Below are 26,703 nucleotides of genomic sequence, written 5' to 3'. Positions count from 1 at the left end.
TGTGGGAGGATTTAAGGATCTCTTCTAATCTTATCCACCTCTGAAATCTGCCATCGATCACTTTAGCAACCAATTCCACCTGTTTTCTCATTATTTTACAACAGCATTATTTTTAAACACTGGCGATATTCAAAGTATTTAACAGTCACAACGAAAGACTTGACTAATTTGCACAGACACTGACCACACTGCCTTCCTCGGAGGGTCTAAGTGCACTGACAGAATACACAAACCGTAAAAGCTGTGATGTCAGTGATCATGATAAAGCCCCACTTTTATTAATTAAACAGGAATAACTGAAAATAAGGGTATTTACTATTTTTGCTTTTTCTTTGCTTTTTCATTTTTAAAAATTACTCTTGATTTGATTGTTTTTTCCTCTATTAGGCTTTTACATTTTCCTCCCCTAGTTTTTATTTTAGCATTTCAAACTTCAGGGTTTGTATGCTTGCCTCAGTTCTTTTTGTCTCCTTCCTTTTGTTGGCCTTCACTTGGCCATTTCAATCCTTTCTTTACCTATCTACTGACCCTTCTTCTGATGTCCTCTTCTATCCCATCGGTAATGTGAAGTGTCACAGGCTTCTTTTCTATGCTCTAAGATACAGTAACAGTTCCAGGACTCATTAAATGGTCGTCAGCAACATCATCACAATCACGGTCACTGCCAGGAGTCTCACAAGAACAACATTCACTTAATATCCAAGACATCAAACAGAAGAAATATTTACGTTGCTCAGGTATGGCAGTGGGATGACACATCAACCAGCAGATAGAGCTAGGCAGTTCTCAGAGATGGACTGTGAATGTTCCTTTTCATCTCATACTCTTGTCCTGCCTATTGGTGGTGTTCTTGTTGTTTGGTCGCTAAGTCGTGTTCAACCCTGTGAGACACTATGGGCCGTAGCCCACCAGGCTCCTCTGTCCACGTGATTTTCCAGGCAAGAATGCTGAAGTGGGTTGCCATTTCCTCCTCCAGGGGATCTTCCCAACCCAGGGATCGAATCTACATCTCCTGCATTGACGGGTGTATTCTTTACTATCTGAGCCACCTGGGAAGCTATTGGTAGGTAGCTGCTATCCTACAGGCTTACCAAATACCCACAGATACATCACAGTAGGCAAATTTCTGGTACATATCTGCCCACACCAGTAGACAAAAGATATTTAAAAACACAAATTTTATTGGGTTTTATCTTTACTTTAAAAAGTCTTCCAAAAATAGGTTACTATTTATTTATACTAGTGGAATTAAAACTATGTCAACAAGTTCATAGCAAATAAACTTTTCCCTTGGCTAATTCTGACTTTTCTAAATGTCAAAATTGGCTAGATAAATTACAATTCAATCAGCAGTTAAGATAACCAGACATATAAATTATTCTTTAATGCTTTTTCAGTTAGGTAACTTCTGAGAAAAATTTTAAAAGACTGATTTTTTAAAAAAATTTTATTCATTTTACTAATTGATTTCCATGAAATTAATTACATAGCAATGTTATATAGGATAGGTAAATGTACACTACTGATATCTAAGAGTTGAAGAGTCTTTTTGCTGCTTTGAAAGTTCAATTAAAATAAGTAGTTCTATATTAGTAAGAACAATTAAACATTAGAAAGTAAACTCTTAAACTAACATTTTCAAAGAGATACTTTAAATGTAAATATGACATATATTTAACTTCCAAAGAGATAGTGAAGGAGTTTTCATATCAGATTTTATAAAGATGCTCTGAATATGTTTCAAGAGTCAGGATTTCGGGACTAACTTTTCAGAATCCAGATAAAAGAATGTTCAAAATTACAGAATAAACTGCCTTAGAACTAGTGCTCATTCTCTGATCTTAATGGCTGTTTAGAATTTTCAGAATTGGTAAGGAACCTCAAACTCATGGTTTTTTTCCTAACGGACTTAACCCTACCCAGGATCACCTACAAATTTATTCTGGAGCATAATGAAGTCTTCCATTTGTTTTAATAAATATAATTATACAAAAGTACTGGACATATTTATTTAATATTTTTAAAAGGAGGCTAGGATGTCCAGGGTATTTTCTCTGTTTCATTTCATTAACATAAATCACTCTGGTTGAGATGAAACACCCTACACATGAACTACATTAAAGTAACCTACCCCTTAGGAGCAAAGCCAGAGCCAGGCCAGCTCAGGGACTTGCCTCAGTGCGGGTTTTGAACATGTTCACACACAGGTGCAGACCCTTCACACCAAAACCAATAGAAAAGTGTGTGCTTCCCATGTGAACACTGCCTGCTCACCCTGCCCACACTTTGATTTGTTTTGTTTGAATTGACTTCATTATTTTCCCTTGATGGATACTTTACTTTTGTTTAGAAAAAAATACCTGCCTTTTTACACTGGAAAGATGGAGAAAAACAATCCTTTACCTTGATCTCCTTGGCATGTGTCCTAGGATGAAAAATGAATGCCATTTTAATTTTTATGTGAGGACCATCCTCTGTCAGTGCAGTTTCTCTAAGAAATCCTCCACCTTTGTAGTGTAGCAGAAGTTTGTCTGCTTCCCATCCCTAGCTAGATTAGCCACTAACTTTACCTGAGACTCATTACAAGATAATGTTGTACACTGTTTCATTCTAAATAATGGCAATACAAGGTGTTAGGGTTAAATAAACCAAACTATATTTACCATCAAACTAAGAAGATTAATTTTGAGTCCCTCATTCACAATAACACTTTCCAAGGCCTTATACCTATTTTCACAATTTTTTCCCCTCGGTATTCTTTCTCTGAAAGAAAGTACTCATAATTGTACAAGATTAAGTGAGACCCACGAACTGGGGTCTGATTCTGAGTAGAAATGAGAGCATGCCTGCACTGTATGAAACCATCCTTCCTTGAACACCTCAGAAGCAGGTGCTACTTGGCGTAGCATCTCTCTCCCTTAACTGGGTTCTCCTACTGCATCATTCATATTTTACGCTTTGTTGATTCTCTGTTTCATGGGAATTTTCACTCGCAACTAGAACTGTATTTCTCCAAGGAAAACGCTGACTACTTCTGCAGAGTAGCCCAGAGTTGAGTCCACAGTAGGTCAGTTACTTGTAAGGCAACTTTCTGCACATCCATACCCATGGCAGATCCTCAAGCACCAAAGGCTGAACTAAGAAACTGATTGGGCATTAAGAACAGAGCTGTGCCATTTTTGTACCCCTCAGCAGTCAGGCTGGGAGAGTTTTATCTGGTAATAAGTTTCTAATCAACCTCAGTTTCTAAGGTATTTCCCCCACAGGCATATACCTGCCCACCAGAAGGGAAGAAGCACTGGTGAGTGGTTGGTGCTGTATTATAAAAGAGGAATAAAGTCTAATGAATCTGAGCATGCAGGAAACTGACTCTGAGCTGATGTTTTTGTAAGAGGAAGAAAATGGAAAATGGTCTGCTTTCATAAATACATTTTAAAAGACAGAGCTAATTACCAACATTTGATGTTAATGAAATTTTAAAAGGTTGATTGGGCAATGTAATATAAGTCAGCACACAAACTAACATTTCAGAAAATTACATCTTATAAATATAGACCTTAATCTTTCATGTGTACCCTTTGAAAATTAAAAATGCATTTCATGAGAAAGCAAATAAAGGATGGTCATTACTAATAGATAATAAAGCCAAGCACTAGAGGAAGAGTGGGCAGACACTGCAGCCCAGGTCCCACTGGTGGAAATCTGGGGAGAGCAGGGGTGAGCCACTGCTGGGCAAAACGAAGCCCCTGTGACCACAAGAACTGCTTTCTTCCCAGCACATTTCCAAATCCATTCATGTCCGTCTTGGGAATATACTTGGATTCCCATTCTGAATCAATGGTGATGGTAGTGGTTTGGTCTCTAAGTTGTATCCAACTCTTGCAACTCCATGGACTGTCGCCTTCCAGGCTCCTCTGCCCATGGGATTCTCCAGGCAGTAACACTGGAGTGGGTTGCCATTTCCTTCTCCAGAATTAATGGTGAGGGACACCCAACCTTTTGTTCTAGCCCTGACTCTGTGTGACATTTCTAAGTATCTTGTCCAATTCATATGGATGTTTGAAGACAAACAAAATAGAAACAGGGCTTTTGAGCTTTGGGAAGAAAGACCCTTCTTTAATGTTGGGCCCAGGAAGTAGCTATTGACGATCCATGGAGGAAAGTATTCTGCAGCTTTACACTAAGGAAAACTTTCCTCAACAGTCATTTTGGGATGAGAGATGTCACACTTCTACCTCTCCAAGCACAAGTACAAGAGTCTATATCACTGTGCCTTCTAGCCACCCCACATTTCCCCAAGCTCATCCCATACTTGGCATATTGGAATCAGGGTCAATTCAGTCAAGGAAAGCTACATTCTTCTGTTATTCAAGAAAAGTATTTTCTCCTTTTTTTAAAAATCTGTTAAATGTCATGAAGGCTTGTGTGTCATAATGCTATTCACGACTTCTGAATGCTTTGATATAAATAATTTTTTGGCTTATGCTTGTGCTTTTATTCAGGTTTTCTTTCACTTATATAATTCAACCTATGTGGACAACCTAAAGACACTGACTGAGCACTTAAACATGCAGTAAAACAAAAGAATATTCTAAGAAAATGATGATGGACTTTGCTGACTTATTGCTCTGATAACTGTAATTATCTTCTGAATAAATATGTGACAACCATAACAGTGGTTTGCTAAAGTTCAGGACATGTGTACATCTAGTAATATTATCTTTGGAAACAAGATGACATTACCATATCATGATACTATAGGATCCCCAGAGCCAGTTTCTTTTTTAACCAGGTAAAGTAATGTAGTTTAACTCTTACTGTGCTATTTCAGGGTGTGCTTTCTTATCATGAAGGGTATTTACTTAATTGAAACTCTCCCCTTATTGAAATAAAGACAAACTAATATTCCCCCTTTCCTCCTCAGCAGAATGTAGTCATGAATAACAAATGAGGGTTTTACTGTTCTGTAAGTCCATAATGGATTTACCCATAAAACCAATTAGATGTTCACCCTGCAATTAGTTGCCAATTGTAGGAGTTTAAAAAAAAAAACAAATCCATGCTTTTAATATGTCACATCTGATCTAATAAGTTTGGGAAATATGTGCACATAGTTACACTGAAACAAAATATACACAATGACTGTAAAATATCACCAATTTGCTATAATTTTGAATGGCAGTAACGTTACCCTAAGAAAATTCACTGGATGATTTAACAGTGATATCAAAGGAAACTGACCCTCTTTTCCCTTTTTCCTCTCTTGTTGATCTTATGTTTCTCCTTCCTTCTTTGTCTTTATAACCATGTGTTATCTAAGAACCATCTAGAAGCAACCAATAGGAAATGGAGAAGACAGTCTAGAATATGGCTCACCCAAGTGCTCAGTGTATCTGATAATAAAATATTTTATTGTATATTATGCAATATATTACAGTTATTTTTATTAGATTGCTTGAATCTAAAGCATTGATATATTTACTTTTCTATGCTCACGTTTATTTAACTAACAATGAACTGTCTAACATGCCAGCTAAATTTGTTCTCTGTATATCAGGATTTCTCACACTATGTTCTGGTGGAATGCTAGTTTCTGTAATATTTACAGTTATTTGGGGGGGAAAGAAACTGGGGGAGTGGAGAATTTCAAGCTCAAGTAATTTGAAGAAACAATGTGCTAAATAATCTAAGATTTTCTTACTAGTGCAATTCTAAAAGTCTTTAATATGCTTTTGCAAATCATCAAGAGGAGATATTTTAGCAAATGACATTACTTATTGGTGAGAAGCGCTTATCAATGTCCTCTGTATACAGTTTTAGCAGAAAGTAGTGTGGAAAATACTTTTGCTGATGCCTCAAATTTAGAGCCATTATTGGACTGTTTCCCCAGATCCTTGTGGGGCCTGTAGTACTCTACCTCGGCCACCGTAACAAAATACCATAGACTGAGTGGTTTAAACAGCAAGAACTTATGTTCTCACAATTCTGGAGCCTGAAGTCTGAGGTCAGGGTGCCATCTCGGTTGCATTCTGTTGAGAGTTCTCTCTCTGGCTTGCAGATGGCCACCATCTCGCCAAGAGCTCACAGGGAGCACCTTTCCTCAGTGGTGCATCCAGGGGGAGAGAGAAAATCCTATGGTATCTCTTCTTATAAAGACACTAATCTCATCAGACCAGGGCCCTGGTCTCATGACCTCATTTAATCCTAATTACTTCCCCAAAGGGCCTATCTTTAAATACCATCACAGGGGGCTGGGGTGTAGAGCATCAACATGAATTTGGGGGGTGTGGGAGGACAAAAGCATTCAGTCAGTAACACTGCTTAATAAAAACACACATTTTGAATTAGCTGAATACCCTAAGACTCTTCTCCCTTTGATCTGAATTGACATCATGTTCATCACTGACAAGAAAAGTCTGTCAAGGTCTCCTTCATTTCTCTTAGGAGGTTAGGAAGTGAAGGCTCACAGTCCTGTCTTCTCAATACTGATTTCCCTGGGCTCTCCATATGGTTACAGAGGCCCAGACACATCACCTGTGTGGAGAGTGAGTGTCCAGTCTGGCCTGTGTATAAGAACACTCTGACAGGAGCACAGGCTGAATGGTCCCCAGGATCATGCATGAGATCAGAACTCATTCATGTCAAACTAACATAAATAATGGAAAAACAGTTAAGTTTTTATTTCAGAAAGAGCCAACTCAGATGGTATCACTCATGCCTTTCCTACCCAAGAGGTGATAAGAAGGACAGGAAGCAGGCCTGAACTCCATGTCCTCTGGCTTTCTAGCATGACCAGATTCCCCCTGTCACAGAGGGCTAAGGGTTGAATAATTCTTAGTTTGTTAAGATGCACAATACATCTTTACCAAATAGACCAAAAGCTACAGAGCAGCAGCGAGCTTGGAGAGGACAGAAGCCTTGGGGACTCTGCAGCCAACCCCTAAGAGGGAGACCTCCTAATTTTTGCTTCTTGGCTTCGAACTAGGTTGAGAGCACTTTTGTCTCACCCCTTTGTGAGAGACTCTAGAAGCTGGGGTTTAATTTTGTAGAGTCTCCTGAGGGGACTTTATTCCTCAGGGTGTCAAAACAACTTTCACACCATAGGAGGGTTCCTCACTTATTTCCACTTCAAAGGGGCATTAATAATAATCCTCATTATTACAGAATCTACCCAGACTTTTCTGGTAGGATGATTAATTGGCGAGTGTGGCTGTTTTTTTTTTTTTTTTTTCCCCTCCAATATATCAGGTGCAACCACATCAGCTCCTAAAAATAAATGTTCTCTCTGCAAAAAACAGGCACAAACAAAAATGTTTTGAAAAGTAATCACTTGTTTAAAAAATGGAAATCGGGCTTCTGTGTTGTAAGGAATGTATGCGCATAACGGTGAAACCCAACACTGGTAAACGATCTGACTACCTCAAAGTGAAGTTTCTGCCTTCCTACAGTGGCCTTTAACCCTGCCCTTTCCTCCAATCTGAGAAGAGCTGATGTTGATGGAACATATAATGGCCCCTTTCCTGTGTAGTAAAGTCAGCAATAAAGCTTAGTAATTAAGGGTACCAGGGAGGCCCAGCCCAGCAGGCTAGTGGTGTGGCGAACACTTTTAGAACTTCAAACAATATCAAAGTCACTGAGAAACGGGCCTAGCTCAGTTCTGGTTTGAATTAAGCCTCACTTCCACACGCACTTTTCAAATCCAAGCTCAAACAAGAAAGCCAAGGCCTTCTGGATTTCATTAGAGCCAATTATCTTATCTGTTTCATCTCAGGCCTGACCCTAAGGCTGGCAAACAGCTATTCAGTGCATTTGTGTGGTTGTTTGAGAAAGCCTCCAGTCAGCCAATGGCCCGAGGACCTGCTAATTAAAACACCGTTGTCCTCCTGCCTTAGTGATTAAATATTTTCAAGCTTTTGTAAATAATTTTTCCATTCTTTGCCCCAAGCCTCAAAGGTCCAATACATGCAGTAATTTATTTAGTTTGTCAGAGAATACTGTTGGAAATAGGGCCATAATGGAACCTTTGGAGACTTTTATATGTCTTGGTACTTCTGAAAGTGACAGTTTATAAACCAGCCAAATGTGTATACTGTTTCTGATGTAATTATGGCCTAATGGCCCTTCTCCTTTTGAAGTGATATAGTGTATAACAGGCTTACATCTTGTCAATAATCATATTTCCTCAAATGTCAACATGATATCTAACATTGGAATTTAATGAGATCATTTAAGTCCTAGAAATGGTATCAAGGTACCCTGTCTCCAAGTTGGTTTTTTTTTTTTTTTTTTTGCCTGAGGGTGGGTCACAGTCATGAAGACTGGCTTGGGAAGAAGACTAATCGAATTCTTGCTTGCTCTTTGTGGCAAGGACCTGCTAGAGAACACTGAATTCTTTCCAGAGCCCACTTCTGAGAAGTCGGTGAGTGATATGATGATGCCACTTCAGAGAAGAAAATATTCAGGGAGAACATTTAGAATTAGGATCATTAAGTTAAACATTTTTTCCAGACCTAATTTATATTCAGAGTGATCTGAAAACTTCAGAATGATACTTATCATGCAACTGGACTGTGGGAAGGGAGAGGACATTGAGAACTTACTTTAGAGCTGTGACATACTATAGCAAACATGGGTTGGTGAACACCCCAGGAAGCCCGCCCTGCCCTCCTGACACATGAACTCCCCTGCCCCCTAAGCTCCTCGGGCATGACCTGGCCCTGTGCACAAAAGTGCACGCAACTCTAGCCTGGCTCCTCCTGGACCAACACATAGGCAGAGCAGTGGGTGAACACGCAGAGCAGACAGACTCCTCTCGTCCCTACTGGCCTGGGCACAGCCATGCAAACTCACAGCTCTTCTGGGCAGTGCAGTCATGTTTTATGGGAGGAAAATAAAAAATCTGGGGTTTTGTTTGTTGTTGTTGTTGCTCTTTTTGAAGTATTACAAGAAAAAAAAAATGTTGGCAGGCTCATTAGCTGCATCCAGTGTTCACTAACACATCTATGAAAAAGAGCTATGGGATGGAGCGATTCTGCTTCTGCTGTTCTTAAAATGACACTTTGGTCTTATCCTAAATAACAGGCTTTTAATAAAAACATCCACCAAAGGCAGACAATTAAACAATACATAAAGCAACAGGGGGCAACCTCGTGGTTCAGTTATAGTCTGGAGCCATTCCAAAGGAGAACATGTGGGTATTTTACAAGGAACAATACACTTTTCCAAAGTTATTATAAAACAACAAAATTTTAAAGTGGGCCTAATAAGCCCTTCAAACTTGGTACAGGATTTTGCGTTTGGCTCTGACAGTGGGATGATCTGTTTACATCCTAATTTTTTCAAAAGCATGTTTAGAGAACTGTGTCAAACATTATGCCTATGTATCTATATTAGACATATCACTGCTTTTTTTTAGAAGACATACAATATGCTAATTTGCTTACTTTCAAAAAACTGGCACTAGGGAACTAACAGGTGGGCTTCCCTGGTGGTTCAGGAGTAAATAATCGGCCTGCCACTGCAGGAAATGTGGGTTCCATCCCGGGGTCAGGAAGATCCCCTGGAGAAGAAAATGGCAGCTCACTCCTGTTCCTGCCTGGGAAATCCCACGGACAGAGGAGCCTGGTGGACTACAGTCCATGGGATCGCAAAGAGTCAGACATGACTTAGCAACTAATCAACAACAACAACAAACCATAATAACAGGTGACTGATCGTTCTTTCATAATTAAATATTTTCCATTTGGATCCTACATTTGATTTGTATCAACTGTCATATCCTCAAATAACTAAAGGGAATATATTAAGCTTCTGACAGACTTCAGTTTTCTAAGTAATTTACAATTTAATCAAATAACTTTAAACTAAATCAATTAAAACATGACATGCCCCAGATTTTATTTCGGTCCCTGCCTCTTTCACCTGCTGAGTCACACTTGGAATAATTATATTTACTAGAGAGAAAGGCATCACTCTATAATTTCTGCAAATGTATTTTCAATTTAGAAGTTCTGGAATACAAAAGGGAAGGGACAGTATCAGAAACCTGTAAAAGGGAGAAGACTTGGGTACACAAAGCAAAGTCAGAGGCTCAATGCAGCAACTTGAAGAGCCTTTTTCTGAAACTGAAAGCAGAGGATCAAGTCATCAAGCTTTCTTTGGGCTATAAAACTTTTAAATTATAAATCTGCGCCAGCTTCATTCTTGCTCTGGATTGTAAATAAACTCCTCTTCATATTGTTGCCTCTGACTACTGTTTGAATAAAAATGCTGATTTGTTTCTGAAATTCAGTAACTCCAATTATTGCTTTAATTTCAAGGAGTTAGGAACCAACAAAAAATACACATCCTAGGTGAATCAATATTCTGTTTTCAACAATAATAATATATATCTTTAATACATAGAGGTTATTTTCTTGATGGCTATTTCTGCACCTGTTTTGGTATGCAAAATATGCCCAAGTTGACAGACAGATGGATTTAAAATTCTGCTAAGACTGAAAGGTGACTCAGTCATTCATCTGCCCCTCGTCCCATGCCCCTCACCTTTTTTTTTTTTTTCTTTTTGGCCACACTGCATGGCTTACAAGATCTTAGTTCCTTGACTAAGGATCAAACCTGTGCCCCCTGCAGTGGAAGTGCACAGTTCTAACCACTGGACAGCCAGGGAATTCCTCTCCCAATCACTTATTAAATTACAAAATATGAATTATAATGGCAAGAATATTTCTTTGCTGAGCCTTTCCCATCAGAATTTACTCAGTCCAGAAGTCTGTTGCTCTCCATCTAGCTTCACAACAACAATACTGCTCTTTGGAGTAGAACATGTTAAGACAACAAATATCCAAGACCACAGTGCCCATAAGACAGACAGACATATTTGTGAAATATACAAGGGCACATCCTCAACCTTTTATAGAGTTGCCAGAGGAGTTTAAATGTCTACACTTACAGGAACGAATGTTGATTTATAAGCTTCATCTACATGACATCAAATCACTGGGATGAAATATGGAAAACTGTATCTATCATTCAGATATCTGATGTCATACAAAGACCTGGACTACTATCTAAGATTCATGCCTATAAGAAAATTATGTAAACTTCAGTCCTGCACCTCATGGGTAATATTTACACAGACTTTCTAATGAACAGACGTTTCCCAAAGTAGACTCTTCTGCTTGGAAAAGTTAGACAGTAAATTTCTATTAGTAAACATTGTATCTATCTAATTCAAAAAAGGGACTAAGAATTCATATTTATGGTACACTACAACAAAAGCTCTATTTCTTTTCTCACATCATTTGTCCTCTCAATAAATTTAGCTTTGGTAAACTTTAGGTGTAAAACCATGGAAATAAAGGCAAATTATTCACTTAAGAGAAAACACATGAAGAACAAAACGTATTGAAATTTAGTTAATAAATAATAAAATATAGTTCAATAAATAAAATAAGTTCAGTTCATTGAAATACAGGATAAGTAACTTTTATTTGGCTTTATCTTACCAGTAAATGAAGCATAATCTTAAAATATTCACTAAAACTGTGAAAATAAAAAGTGTGATTTCACAGTTCATTAATTATATTTACCTTCCATTCTGGCTATGTCATATTGTAATTAACTGCATACCAAGTCTGTCATTACTAGATGAGATGATTTAAGCTGATGAATTGATCTGAGCTGCTTCACAGTACAAAAGATCTGCTATTTCTGGTCTAAAAAGCTTCACAATAATATTTCGTGGAAAGCTTTCATTTCCTGATATCTCTGAGTATTACACATATGTTGGGAGGATTTTGTGCAAGGCAAGGGTTTTGTAATCCACTGTTCCATCTTGAAAATAAAAACAAATTGTTTCCAGTCACGCAAATTACTTTCTTTCTTAGAGAGATGTGCTAGGGGAAAGTTAATAGAATATAGCTACTCTCTTAATTAGTCCTTATTAGTTGGAAAACTGTATAATTGCTACACAAATTCCTGGAAATTTCTGGATTTAAAACTGTTCTAAGACAGAAGGGAAAATGTTGTCTTAAAATTTTTACAGCTCATCTTTTAAAATAATAAGAAAAACTATCTTGCATTTGAACTATTTTAAATAGTTCTTCACAAAAGAGAATAAAATTCACATTTCAAAACCTCAAGCACTTCAAGATACTTTCTGGACTTTTTTTTACCTGAGTTCTATACTGTCTAATAATATCATATCTCTTTGATGCTCAACTCAAAAATGAAGTTTGCAAGTTTCCCAAGGAAGACAGGTGTGCATAAGATCAATTTACTCCCAAGGTCAAAGAGCAAAATTCTAAGGGTATCTAGAGACACACACCTATAGAAATTGTAATTTTTTGATGAAAATTGGTACAATATGTTGCACAGATGAAAGAGGAAAAATGTTCTTAAACTATACTTACTGCTGAAACTAAAGAGCAGATACAGCTGACAGCTTTCTAAAATTTATTCCTACGGACCTTTTTCTTCTGACCTGTTCTGATAAAACTTCTTGAAACAGTTCTACATGCAGAATATAAAGAACAGAATCTGGACAATGAATAAAACTGTAGGTCACTCCAACAGTAATTTCGTATGTATTGCTCTTCATTGAAATAAAATATCAATAGATGAAAATCATTACTGCTTTGTTCCCAAGATTGACTGACAAGTTCAGATTTGAAGTCCACATCTTCTTTATTAGCCAAGTCTTTCAGAAAAGGAAAATGTGGGCTTGATTTGTGAGCTATGATAAATGGTCTGGGAAAGATGGTAGTAGGGCCAATTTGATATGTACAGTATTTCATATTGGCAAATTGTTTCAAGAAATTCCACCCTCTTTCCCAAAATGTCTTCAGCATCCTTGGGAAAATACATACTATCATGAGCATAATATATTTGGTTGTCATTAGCAATTGAAAATCCATTTGAAGACTGGGAAGCATCAACCACAGTTCTTATAGACAAAATAAGGCCCCAAATCAATTCTGCAGTATTATGATTTTTAGATGACAACAAATCATTTTTTATTTCAAAGTTGGATCTAAGTGTTCATTTATCCATCTATTAAAATTTAATTTGGGTTTTCTCAAGTTCAATCACATACCCATTTCAAAAAAGTCTAAATAAGTAAATAATGAAAAAATATTTTAATAAAAAAGGAAAAAATACATTCTCCACTGTAAACAGTCTGGTTATCAAAAAGAAGAAAAACTAAATGAGTTTTATTTGATAGGCTCTTAGTGTGGACATGAGGAAAGGCACAAAGAGAAGTGGTTTAGAATTAGTATGATACAAGGGTAGTGAGAATCTAGGAATTATTCTCAATTTTAAAATAGTATTACCAATTTAGATGTGAAAGATAAATGCTGGATAGACTAAAATGCATTGGCAAAGAATTTCTCACTTTATTATTGGTCTGTAACCCCTACTCTTAACAGAGGAAGTGAAAGTGAAAGTTGCTCAGTTATGTCCAACTCTTTGCAACCCCATGGACTATACAGTCCCTGGAATTCTCTAAGCCAGAATACTGGAGTGAGTAGCCGTTCCCTTCTCCAGGGGATCTTCCCAATCCAGGAATCAAACCCAGGTCTCCGGCATTGCAGGCAGATTCTTTGCTAAGTAAGCTATCAGGGAAGCTTGACAGAGGAATTATGGTTTTTAGCCTAGGGCCAAGAAGTACGGTCTCTATACTCACACTTTTTGACACCCAATCCCTGATCACCATTAACCAGCTATGTGGCATCAGGAAACCTACCAAAATCAAAGGGGACTTGGTGTCCCCATCTGGAAACTGGCAGCACTTAATTCAACAACTTGTAAAGCTGAAAAGAAATAAGCAACTAACAAATATTAAGTCCTCAATGAATGTTCTATGTTACTATGTTATTATCATTATGTTATCTTATAATAGTTTTATTTTTCATTCTCTCAGCAATAACTTCACTAAAATATGATAAAAATAAGAACAATAACAGTAAAATATGTACTTAGTTGTCATTACCAACAGAAGAGGACAGAAATATTTACTAAGATACTCTCATTTCTCAAAATTAAGCAAACTCTAACTTTTAGTCTCTGCATATGACAAGACCATTTAGAAGTCAGTGCTCTAAAACTAGTTAGAGCAGTAATGTTGTGTTTGATAAAATAAGGGAAAATAAAATATTGTACTTATTTATATGCCCTGCCCCAAATGATCTACTATCATTCCATGGTAAATTCAACCACTAGTTGTGTTAACTAGTTGTCTGAGGAATAGCTGCTCTGTAAATATGACAACTAAGGGCTCCATTCTCTGCTCTCAAGTTAAATGCATATTTTTCTATTTTTGCCACAAAAAGGGAAGAAATCATAGTAAGCTCTATGTTAAAGATGCTGCATCTGGAACAGAATTGACAATGTGACTGATGAACTGAGAATAGATACGCTATCTAGTCAAGTTTCAAATCACAATTTTGTATTAATGGATTTTAAATTTGCTTATATCACTAAAGCAAACTGGTGCAAACAGGCTGTTTAGACTCTTCGTATATGCTCACCTGATTCAGCGGCTTTGACTGTGTAACAAATATGCTATTTTTTAAACATTCTATTGGTTATTTGGTCAAAGTGTTTTACCAAAGGTTATATTTGCAAATAAATAAGCAGGGTGACAATATACAGCCTTGACATACTCCTTTTCCTATTTGGAACCAGTCTGTTGTTCCATGTCCAGTTCCAACTGTTGCTTCCTGACCTGCATACAGGTTTCTCAAGAGGCAGGTCAGGTGGTCTGGTATTCCCATCCCTTTCAGAATTTTCCACAGTTTGTTGTGATTCACACAGTCAAAGGCTTTGGCATAGTCAATAAAGCAGAAGTAGATGTTTTTCCGGAACTCTCTTGCTTTTTCAATGGTCTTGCAAATGTTGGCAATTTGATCTCTTGTTTCTCTGCCTTTGCTAAAACCAGCCTGAACATCTGGAAGTTCATGGTTCACGTATTGCTGAAGCCTGGCTTAGAGAATTTTGAACATTACTTTACTAGCGTGTGAAATGAGTGCGATTGTGTGGTAGTTTGAGCATTCTTTGACATTGCCTCTCTTTGGGATTGGAATGAAAACTGACCATTTCCAATCCTGTGGCCACTACTGAGTTTTCCAAATTTGCTGGCATGTTGAATGCAGCACTTTCACAGCATCATCTCTTAGGATTTGAAACAGTTCAACTGGAATTCCATCACCTCCACTAGCTTTGTTCGTAGTGATGCTTCCTAAGGCCCTCTTGACTTAACATTGCAGGATGTCTGGCTCTAGGTGAGTGATCACACCATCGTGATTATCTGGGTCGTGAAGATCTTTTCTGTACAGTTCTTCTGTGTATTCTTGCCAACTCTTCCTAATATCCCCTGCTTCTGTTAGGTCCCCGCTTCTCTTAGGTCCCTACTATTTCTGTCCTTTATTGTGCCCATCTTTGCATGAAATGTTCCCTTTTTATCTCTAATTGTCACCCTGCTTATTTAACCTATATGCAGAGTACATCATGAGAAACGCTGGGCTGGAGAAAGCACAAGCTGGAATCAAGATTGCTGGGAGAAATATTAATAACCTCAGATATGCAGATGACACCACCCTTATGACAGAAAGTGAAGAAGAACTAAAGAGCCTCTTGATAAAAGTGAAACAGGAGAGTGAAAAAGTTGGCTTAAAGCTCAACATTCAGAAAACTAAGATCATGGCATCCGGTCCCATCACTTCATGGCAAATAGATGGGGAAACAGTGGCTGACTTTATTTTCTTGGGCTCCAAAATCACTGCAGATGGTGATTGCAGCCATGAAATTAAAAGACGCTTGCTCCTTGGAAGAAAAGTTATGACCAACCTCGACAGCATATTAAAAAGCTGACACATTATTTTTCCGACAAAGGTATGTCTAGTCAAGGCTATGGCTTTTCCAGTAGTCATGTATGGATTTGAGAGCTGAACTATAAAGAAAGCTGAGCACCAAAGAATTGATGCTTTTGACTGTGGTGTTGGAGAAGACTTCTTGAGAGTCCCTTGGACTGCAAGGAGATCCAATCAGTCCCTCCTAAGGGAAATCAGTCCTGAATGTTCACTGGTAGGACTGACGTTGTAGCTGAAACTCCAATCGTTTGGCCACTTGACGCGAAAAACTGACTCATTGGAAAAGTCCCTGATGCTGGGAAAGATTGAAAGCAGGAAGTGAAGGGGATGACAGAGGATGAGATGGTTGGATGGCATCACCAACTCGATGGACATGTGATGTGTTTGAGCAAGCTCTGGGAGTTGGTGATGGACAGGGAAGCCTGGAATGCTGCACTTCATGGGGTCACAAAGAGTTGGACAAGACTGAGCGACTGAACTGAACTTTACAATAAAAATAACAACACATACTCAATATGTATTTTCTAGATTAGGTAGCTCGCTCATTTCCTCATTTTCAGTTAGCATTCTGACAATCTGGTGAAGCAGAATCATCCTGGGAAGCAGTTTTCCCCCAAAGGTAAACATGTCTGAAAACTTGATGTTTATAGACCTTTTATATTTGGAAATTCTTACCATTAACAAATATTAACTATGGTAGCTACAGAGTATAAACGCGTTGGCTTGGAGATATGTAATTTTTTAAAAATCACAACTTTTTAAGTTTGCATCTAAGGCAACCAAATCAATAGATCTAAGTTACTCTCTTAGCTCATCTTCAGTGGGTGCCAAATGAGACATTTGCTATTTCATCAATACCTTCTAAATGTAAAGGGCCTGTATTTATTTTTTGCAATTAAAAAACCACACGGAAACCATCATCCCTTTACTCATTCATTCATTTATTTATCTATCCAATATCCAGTAAAATACACATAATTTGAAGGACTTTTTCTTCTACATCAGTAATTGCTACTCAATTTTTTTAAACACGTGTAGATATCTTCTCACTAGGTTCAATTAGAAGTGTGAGATACATATTATCTCTTGCCCACTATGCACAAACTACTAGTATTGTTAAAATCACCATACTATGTTAGGTAATCTACAAAGTCAATGCAATTTCTATCAAAATATCAATGGCATTTCTCATAGAACAAGAAAAAAAGAGTTCAAATTTGTATGGAAATACAAAAGAGCCTGAGCATATTAAAAAAAAAAAAAAAAAAACAACTTGCAACAGAACATAGCTGAAAGATTCACTCTCCCTGACTTCAGACTATACTAAAAGCTACAGTAAACAAAACAGTGTGGCACTGGCACAGTGAGACAGAGAACAGAACAGGACAGACAGACCAGAAATAAACCCACACACTCACAGTCTGTTTATCCATAACACGACTAAGGAGGCAAGAATATACAGAGGGGAGAGGACAGTCTCTTCAATCAGCAGTGCTGGGAAGACTGGACAACTACATATAAAAGAATGAGGATCAGAATAGCCTCTAACACCATTTACAAAAATAAGTTCAAAATGGACTAAAGGCCTAAATGTAAGATGAGAAACCACAAAACTCCCAGAGGAAAACATAAGCATAGTATGCTGAGACATAAATCATAACAATTTTTTAGATATATCTCCTAAAGCAAAGGAAATAAAAGCAAAATAAGCAAAAGGGACCTAATTAAACTTAAAAACTTCTGCACAACAAAGAAAACCTCTGACAAAATGAACAGAAAACTAACTGAATGGGAGAAAATATTTGCAAATGATATGACCAATGAGGGGTTAATATCCTATACACACACACACGCACATATATACACACACATATATATATAGTTCATACAATTCAACATCAAAAACCCAAATAACCTGGTTAAAAAATGGGCAGAAGAACTAAGTAGATATTTTTCCAAAGAGGGAATAAAGATGGCCAACAGACCATGAGCGTGGAAAGATGCTCAACATTGCTAATCATCAGAGAAATGCAAATCAAAACTAAAATGAGTATCACCTCACACTTGTCAGAACGGCTATCATTTGAAAGAACACAAATAACAAATGTTGGCAAGAATGTGGAGTAAAGGGAATGCTCCTGCACTGCTGGAATATAAATTGGTCCATCCACTGTGGAACACATTAAGAAAGTTTCTCAAAAAATTAAAACTGTGATTATCTTATGACCCAGGTTTCCCTGCTGGCTTAGCAGTAAAGAATCTGACCGCAATGCAGGAGATACAGGTTTGATCCCTGGGTCAGGGGGCTATCCTGGAGAAGGAAATGGCAAGCCACTCCAGAATTTTTGCCAAGAAAATGCCATGGACAGAGAAGCCTGGTGGTTGCAAAGGGTCAAAAATGACTGAGCACGCGCATACATACATACACCATATGACCCAGAAATTTCACTCACGGGTATATAGCCAAAAAATCCCAACACACTATTTCAAAGATATAGGCACCCCAGTGTTCACAGCAACATTATTTACACTGCCAAGATATGGAAGCAATGGAAGCACCCATCAATCGATGAAGGAATAAAGAAGATGTGGTATACGTACGCAATGGAATAGGAGTTAGAAAAGAATAAAGTTTGTGATTTGCCGCAATATGGATGGACCTGGAGAACATTATGCTAGGTGAAATATGTCTGACAGAGAAAGACAAATATTGTATGACATCACTTATATGTGGAATCTAAAAACACAATAAACTAGTGAATATAACCAAAAAGAAGCAAACTCACAGAGAACAAACTAGTGGTTACCAGGAGACAGAGGGAAGGGGGGCAATTTAGAGGTAGGGAATTAAGAGGTACTAATTATTATATACAGGGCTTCCCTGATAGCTCAGTTGGTAAAGAATCCGCCTGCAATGTGGGAGACCTGGGTTCTATCCCTGGGTTGGGAAGATCCCCTGGAGAAGGGAAAAGTTACCCACTTCAGTATTCTGGCCTGGAAAATTCCATGGACAGCCCACGGGGTCGCAAAGAGTCAGACATGACTGAGCAACTTTCACTCACTTCACTTAATTATTATATACAGAGTAAGTTACATGGATATACCGTAAAACATAGGGAACACGGCCACCATTCTGTAATAACTATAGAGTATAACATTTAAAGCTGTGAGTCACTATACTGTGCACCTGTAACTTATGTTAATATTGTACGAAAATAAATAAGTGGTCTTATACAGAGAATCACTTTAACATTTACATAATTCTTAAAGAATTAATTTTTAGAAAAAAAATGTGTACTGTGCTCAATTAGTGATTATGTATAAGAAAGAACTATTGCAACAGTCTTTTGAAGTGACTGGAACAGAAGTTGATAAGCAGGCATTCAGAAAATATTTGTTGAACAAAGAGAAGACATTTGAAATTGTTATAAGCAAATGAATGGGTTTTCAGAATTCTTATAAAGCATACTCCTTGAGGGACCAAGAGATAGTTAGATTTCATGCAGTTCTCTCAGGGTTTCCAATGCTTCTACTGTAGTGTATCATTCTGCCTTCTTCTCTGAATTATTTATCTATTAATTGATTTACTCAGCCAGAATTACTGAATAGCTCTTCTTTGCCATGCTGTTTACTAGGGATTTGTATTCAGGTCATGGGGAGAAGGTCTTATATTACAGTATAAGTTCACTATGCTTTATCATACCTTAGTCTTTTAACTTAGGAACAACAGAAAAGAGCAGCAGTGTGGTGGGATAGAAAGACTATAGATTTTAGAGTCGCATCACAGCCCTTCCATAAGACAGCCATGATGTCCATAAAATCTATAATTGAGAACCTGCCATGTAAGATCTTAATATAAATACCCATAATTATTTAATAAAAAATAACTTTAGAAATGTATTTTAGCTGAACATAAAAGATACTTGATATTACTGAAGATATTTAAAACTTGTGAGAAATCTGAAGCATCAGTTCAGTTCCTCAGTTCAGTTGCTCAGTTGTGACCAACTCTTTGCAACCCCATGGACTGCAGCACGGCAGGCATCCCTGATCATCACCAACTCCCAGAGTTTACTCAAATTCATGTCCATTGAGTCGATGATGCCATCAAACCATCTCATCCTCTGTTATCCTCTGCTCCTCCCACATCCTACAATTATTCAGAGATGAATGATATTAATAACTGCATAGAAGAAATACTAGCTATCTGAACCAGATATGAAATGTTAAATATTCTATTACATTTTTAAAACTATCCTGAAAACTTAGAGCAAAAAAGAAAATGCTCAATTTGTCTGCAATTTTCTTTTTGCCACAGAAAAAAAACAATACACAATAGAGACCACAAAAGCAATATGTATGGAGATTCTGGTGGTAAAATAAGCAGCTATCTTATACTCTATCATAGACGGAGTTTCAGAGAGACAGGCTTTTCTTCCAAAGATACTTATCACAGTCCAGAAACAATTAAAACTTTAGAAAGAAGAAAAGACACCATTTATTTCCTCCCCACTTCTGTATTTCACATCCACACACAGATGTCAGAAAGCTCTTCACTTTCAATACTTAGAAAATGGATTATATTAAGAAGGATATGCTTATCACACTACACTAAAATGTATCTGGAGGCCACACTAGTGCCCCAAATTAGAAAGGAATATATATAGAGATAAATAGATAGACAGATGAGAGAGAGAGAGAGATGGGCACTCTTTGCCTGCAAAAGCCTTTATGAAGTATGACCTGCACACCGGCTATGCAATCTCACCCTCACGTTCGAGCCCACAGAACAAGATCATTTCATAACTCCACGCTTTCACAACCTATTCTCTCTGGCTAGTATGAATCCTCTTAGTCCAATTCTTTTACCCCTTGAAAACTACCACTCATTTTGAAAACACAAGTGGAATAATACTTGAAAGATTCCCGGAACCTTTCAGAAACAATTTATCATTTTATCCTCTCTCTGTCTAAGGACATCTATTCTCTAGAACAGTAAGTACCACTTTTATTACGTTCCCTAAGAGCATATCAGCTCTATGTTCCAAGTGCTCATCACTGTCCCTGGCATATACTATGTGTTTAATGAATATTTTTTGAATTAAGGACTTAGTTTCTTAAGTCCTCCAAGGACAGTTTACAAGTATTTCTAGTTATACAAATTCAGCAGCAAGCAGAAATGGTATAGTTCAAAATTAATAGACTTATTATGGATTAAATCTGGTTCTTAAATAACTATAAACATCAAAGTCATAATTTTACATTTCTGTAGCAGAGCTAAATAATGTGGCCTCTCCTCTAATTAAGCCTGGATATGGTGACCACACTGGGAAGTTCAGAGAAGTTTGCTAAAATAAAGTGTTCACATTCTAGGCAAAGGGAAGGTGCTGTCATCAGGATATTTAGATGCTTTTAGAAGCACTTGATTCAATCACCGTTTCAATCAAAAATCAAAAATGTACACTTAATATCAAACCAGTCAATCCTAAAGGAAATCAACCCTGATTATCCATTGGAAGGACTGACGCTGAAGCTGACGCTCCAATACTTTTGGCCACCTGATGCAAAGAGTCAACTCACTGGAAAAGACCCTGAGGCTGAACAAGACTGAGGGTAAGAGGAAAATGGGGTGACAGAGAATGAGATGGTTGGATGGCATCAACGATTCAATGGACATGAGTTTGAGCAAACTCTGGGACATAGTGAAGGACAGGGAAGCCTGTCCCCCTGTTCTGCAGTCCACGGGGTCATAAAGAATCGGAGATAACTTAGCAACTGAACAACACTTATTAATGAAATTGTTGTGTTCAAAGGGGCTTTTTAAAAAAAAACAACTCATCTACTGTTATCTTTGTCATGGGAAAATAAGTACAAAATAGCAATTATCCTTTCATGCTGTGAATACTTGATCTATTCTTATGTAAAGGTACAGTACCACAAATAGTAGTATGATAATAAAAAACTAATAGCTCTGTTACAGACTAATGAATATCATCACATACTAATGTTGAGAACTTAATTTATGTATCCTGTAAGTTACCAAGTCAACTTGATAAACAGACAAATTCATACGTAAGGTAATATAGAAGTCTATTATTCCATTAAAATTTCTTTAAAATATTAACAGTGCTTATTAAGTTGCAAGTATAGGCAAAAATAATTTATAATACTGAAACCCCTATAGTTTTTAATGTACATTTTTAGTTTTCCTACTAATAAACACAAGATATCTTCACAGACAATCCAAGTCAAAGTAAATAAACTTATCTCACCTATTTTTCTATAAACAGTACAGATATATGAGTGTATATTTTTGCAGAGTGTAAATCTGAAATAGAAGAATTTTCCTCAAATATCAACACAAATATATTTATTTTAATGCATATTCTTATAAATAGCAATTTCCTATCATTTTTCCTGAGGCTATTTTCAAATGAAAAGTGACTTTCAAATGAAAAATTGAAGTGTGCATGATACAAAGGCCAACTTCTGTGTATTGGTATATTTCTGCAATAATACACAGAAACCCATCAAAACTTCACTGATTAAAAACTTTTCCTATGTATTTAGGATACATTATCAACAGGATTTTTCCCTTGGGAATTTATATATAAATGTTAAATTAGGAAAAAAAAAGAATGGGTCAAAAATTTCTTATCATGCACCTGTTTGCTTACAAATAAACAAAACACCTCAAATCCAGCAGTACCAACAAGTTAAAATCTAAAACCTTGCAAGTGAGGGATATATTAACATAATCTGATATTTTTCCTTAAAAGGGATCTTACTAAAGACTGAAAAAAAATTTAATGCCAGAGAATAAATGACTTAAAAACTATATCCAAAACAAAAACTTTTAATTTGTTGTATTTCTTGTTTCAACTACTTTGTAAAGTTCTTTGGGCAAAAAAAAAAAGTATAATGCAAAATGTATATATTAATAAACACTTTAATTACTGCCTACATTTTCTAAAGAAATTGGAAACAACCAATTAATCTACAGGCGTTTTAATGTGAGGGAAAACACACATATTATGAAGGAAATGGAACACTCAAGCATGGAATAAGACTGCCTAAGCCAACGTTCCTTGGAACTAAGAATGCCAAGAGTTGCCATGTGCAAAAAATTCTATAGCCCAATGAAGTTTGGGAAATGCCTGTTCAAAAAAGTGAAATAGGTAGTGAAGGGCCTCCCAGAGCAGTCAATATGCTAATGTCCATTTTAAATCACATCATATGTTATAATAGGCAGAGTTTTCCAGAATTACTCAATAAATTTTTTTTCCTTTTGGCATACAGAGAGGAACATGCCTGGCCAGTGGTGAACATACCTGTATAACTACACCTAGGTCTTGATGTAACTTTTTTTGGATACTCATATTCCTTGTCTTTGTAACAAAATTCAGGTCCCCCAAACCAAACATTTTGTTGGATCTCTGATACAATGGCTCTGTTAACCACTCTGCGTTGGTCAGAAATTTACATTTCTCTTGCATTTCATGTTGTTTCAATGGACATTTGTTTTCTAATTTTGCACTTTGAGAGAAAGAAGCACCAACCTGAATGCTTCAAGGTACTCAATATCTCCCATGGGGGGATCAAGGCCACCTGTCCAGGCAATATTTATATTGTATCCTTCTCCAAGGCCTGTTCCAACCTAGGAAGAGAAAAACCACACCACAGTGGGTTGAGGAGAGCACAGGGAAGAAGCAAGAAGACAGGAAAACAAACACATGTGTGCTCTTGAAATAAACATCAAACAACATGTCAAATCAGTCCAACCTTGCTTGACAACCAGTGCTCTGGGTTATGCACTTGTTCTGCGCTGGTTCTTGGTCCCGTGGGACAATTCAGTAATCTCGTGTAATTTAAAACACCAGCAAAGGACAAGAAAATTAGGGGTAATCATGCAATGCAATTACCTGAAAGATACAAATAAAAGTGGGGCTCTAAAGAAATAAACCGAACCTCATTTGGGGCTCCACTGCCAGGGAAAAAGTTCCCTTCATCATAGCGATGGAGTGAAACATACAGGATGTTGGGGTCAGCATAAAAGGCTTGCTGTGTACCATTTCCATGGTGAACATCCTACAGGGAAAAGAAAACAGATGACAAATACAGTCACGTCTAACTCTGTGTGGAGACAACTTTCCTGATGTCTAGTTCCCTGTCTTTCTACCCCACCCTCGTTCTCATTTTCTGTCTTCTGTATCCCTCTTTCTTTCCCGTGTTCAGCTTGCTTCCACACCACCCCCCTTTACTTCCTGAACTTTCAGGCAAATTACCCTTTAATGCACTCATTTTTTAAACTGGCTTCTAAAAATCAGGAAACCACAGAGAACATGCCCTGGAGACTCCAGATGAGCAGTCATTGAGAAAGCCCAGTCCTTTGGTACAATTAGATATTTATACACCGGCCCTTTGTACTCTTTGCTTCAGTGATGGAATCTTGCATCCTGTTTTATGGAGGAATTTTATGACTTATTAACTGCCAACAGTTCATAACCCCTCAGGCTTAATTAACTAGCCTCATTGGCCTCTGAAGAAAGACTAATGTTTAAACTACAAACCAGTATTCTGCAGAAGGATCTATGGCTTACAGAGCATTTTCACAATTCTTGACAGAACACTAAACATACGTGTATGCATTGATTTGCCAAGTCCCACCATTAAGGTCAAAGGCTTTGCAACCAGCTGAGTAAATTGGCTTTCTTGAAGCGTTCAGTTCAGTTAGCAGTCCCTCAGCAGTTAGAATGACTTCAAAAGAGATGCCAGATGCAAAAGGACTTCATACTTTATTTTGGTAAAATTGTGACGGCAAGAGTCGAAGACACAGGAGCATGAGCTCATTAGCTATTAAATCATTTGGGCCAAAAAAGAACGACGGCATGGGCCTTTATGCGATCTTGTCCAATCTGCCTAATTTTAATATTATATTATGGCTCTCTTCCCAGCCTCCTTCCTCCTCTTTTTTCTTTCCCTACACCATTCCTCCTTCCCAGAGGAAAAATGTCAGTTTCATCAAAATGAATGAAAAAAATTCTTATGGCATTCATATTCAATAATGATACAAAACTTAATAGCTCTTTTTTCTAATTGTCTTATGATACAAACATGCTAGAACTGATACAAGATATGGGAAAAATAAAACTAATAGCCTTTTTTAAATGTTCTTACTAAAAGACCTCAAGCATTAAGAGTCTCAATTAATGTGGTTCCTAAATAGCTTCTGAACAAAATAAAATAAATGACTCTTAAAAGCAAATAACCTACATATTTGTATTTAATATAGTATTACTGCTACATGTGTTACATATATAGTTTCAGGTTCTGTTACAAAAAATTTTTGGTTACTTGTAACTACCTACTTACACTGTACTTTATTTTGTATCAGTATGAATCACACTATTTTCAACAATGTTTCCTAAAAATTTTGAGTCAGGTACCATATTAAACATCTCACATAGATTATTTGACATTTATGTGAGGTATATGGTATTATCCCTAATTTAAAAGGTAAGTAGACTGAGACTTGGAGAGTTTCAATAATTTTTCAAGACAGTCTTGAATCCACTTCTTACTCCTAAGGCCAAACTCATAACCATTATGCTGTTAACTTACAATTACAAAATTCATTATCTCTTTGATTCTCTTGGTAAAACCATGAAGTGAGACTGTTGATCATTACTGCCCGTTATTGAGGTTTATATAAGTTGTCTCCACTTCAACCTCCAGCCCAGAACTCCCTCACTAGACACTTTCAAAACATACATTTGGTGATTTATGAAAGCCTGAAGTTTCCTTGCCATCCACAGTGCAGATATACACTGATATACCTTCCCTCTTTCATACAGTACACATATCCAATTAAGGAATCATAGAATATTGGGAAAGATAGGCATCCTTCCAGAAACTTGTCTTGGCTAAAGACATACACATATCAGGGGAAAAAACAGCATACTGAAAAATATTAAATCTTGGATTTCAGGATGTTCAAAGGACAGGAAGGAGGAGATAGTAAAACTTTTCCTTTATGAGAAAAGAAATGAAATAATTTAACCCACAATGTCTCAGATTTGCTAATGGATATCTAGAGGATGGACAAACAAAATATTTTGAAAAATAACACTGATAGAAAGCTTTGTTTCTATTACAAGATAGAATTTTCAGTCAGTGTTTTAAGAAAAATTGTGCTCTGGGCCTAGACATATCAACAGTTTGAAAACCAGTAAAATATTGTCTTGATGTTGTAAAGGTTTATTTAAGACAGTCAAATAAAAGATAATGTGTCTTAGATATAAAATCATTTGTTTTGAAAAACAGGTTGGGTGCTTATCATTGCATAAATTTCAAAATAAGAAATACAGTCTTGCCCACAGCACAATAAGGTCTCAACAGATACTATTCATTAAAATTAATTAATTCATTAAAATTAAAATTAATTCATTCTAAAAATACATGGATAATTCTTTACTCCATATTTATATTCAGAAAGCATTTAGAGATATAGGTAAATTCAAATGTGCCTTTTGTTTTGGGCAACAACTTATATTCTTAAAAGTATTTTTTCAGCTTTTTCTGAAAATACAGATACAACGTGCCTACTGGTCAGGTATGATCTGAGGAGTTTTTCTCCATAGCAACAACATAAGACAATCATTGATGATGATGAGGACTTGCTACAGTAAGAAAATGAACCAAATAACTCACAGCCTCAAAACAGATCTTGCATCGAAGATTTGCTGGAAAATACTAAAAAACCACTAGCTTACTAGTTAAAGATATACTGTGAAAATGTATTCAATGCAAGGATTTAGAGCCAATATGTTTT

At 36.9% G+C, this 26,703-nt stretch overlaps 1 protein-coding gene across 1 annotated transcript in view; it reads right to left on the bottom strand.

Moving 5' to 3' along the window:
- The window catches only part of HDAC9 (histone deacetylase 9), a 986,419-nt gene that overhangs the window by 150,136 nt on the left and 809,580 nt on the right, over window positions 1-26,703 (bottom strand). Inside the window, exons 21-22 of the mRNA XM_043872541.1 lie at window positions 23,841-23,960; window positions 23,432-23,529 (exon numbers count right to left, since the gene is read on the bottom strand). Coding sequence (XP_043728476.1) covers window positions 23,432-23,529; window positions 23,841-23,960 — 218 coding nt within the window. The remainder of the gene's footprint in view (window positions 1-23,431; window positions 23,530-23,840; window positions 23,961-26,703) is intronic.

The sequence above is a fragment of the Cervus elaphus genome, chromosome 18 (genome assembly GCF_910594005.1).
Source record: "Cervus elaphus chromosome 18, mCerEla1.1, whole genome shotgun sequence".
Taxonomy (NCBI): Eukaryota; Metazoa; Chordata; class Mammalia; order Artiodactyla; family Cervidae; genus Cervus; species Cervus elaphus.
The sequence above is the reverse complement of the archived record's forward strand: the minus strand, read 5'-3'. Positions and strand labels throughout refer to the sequence as shown.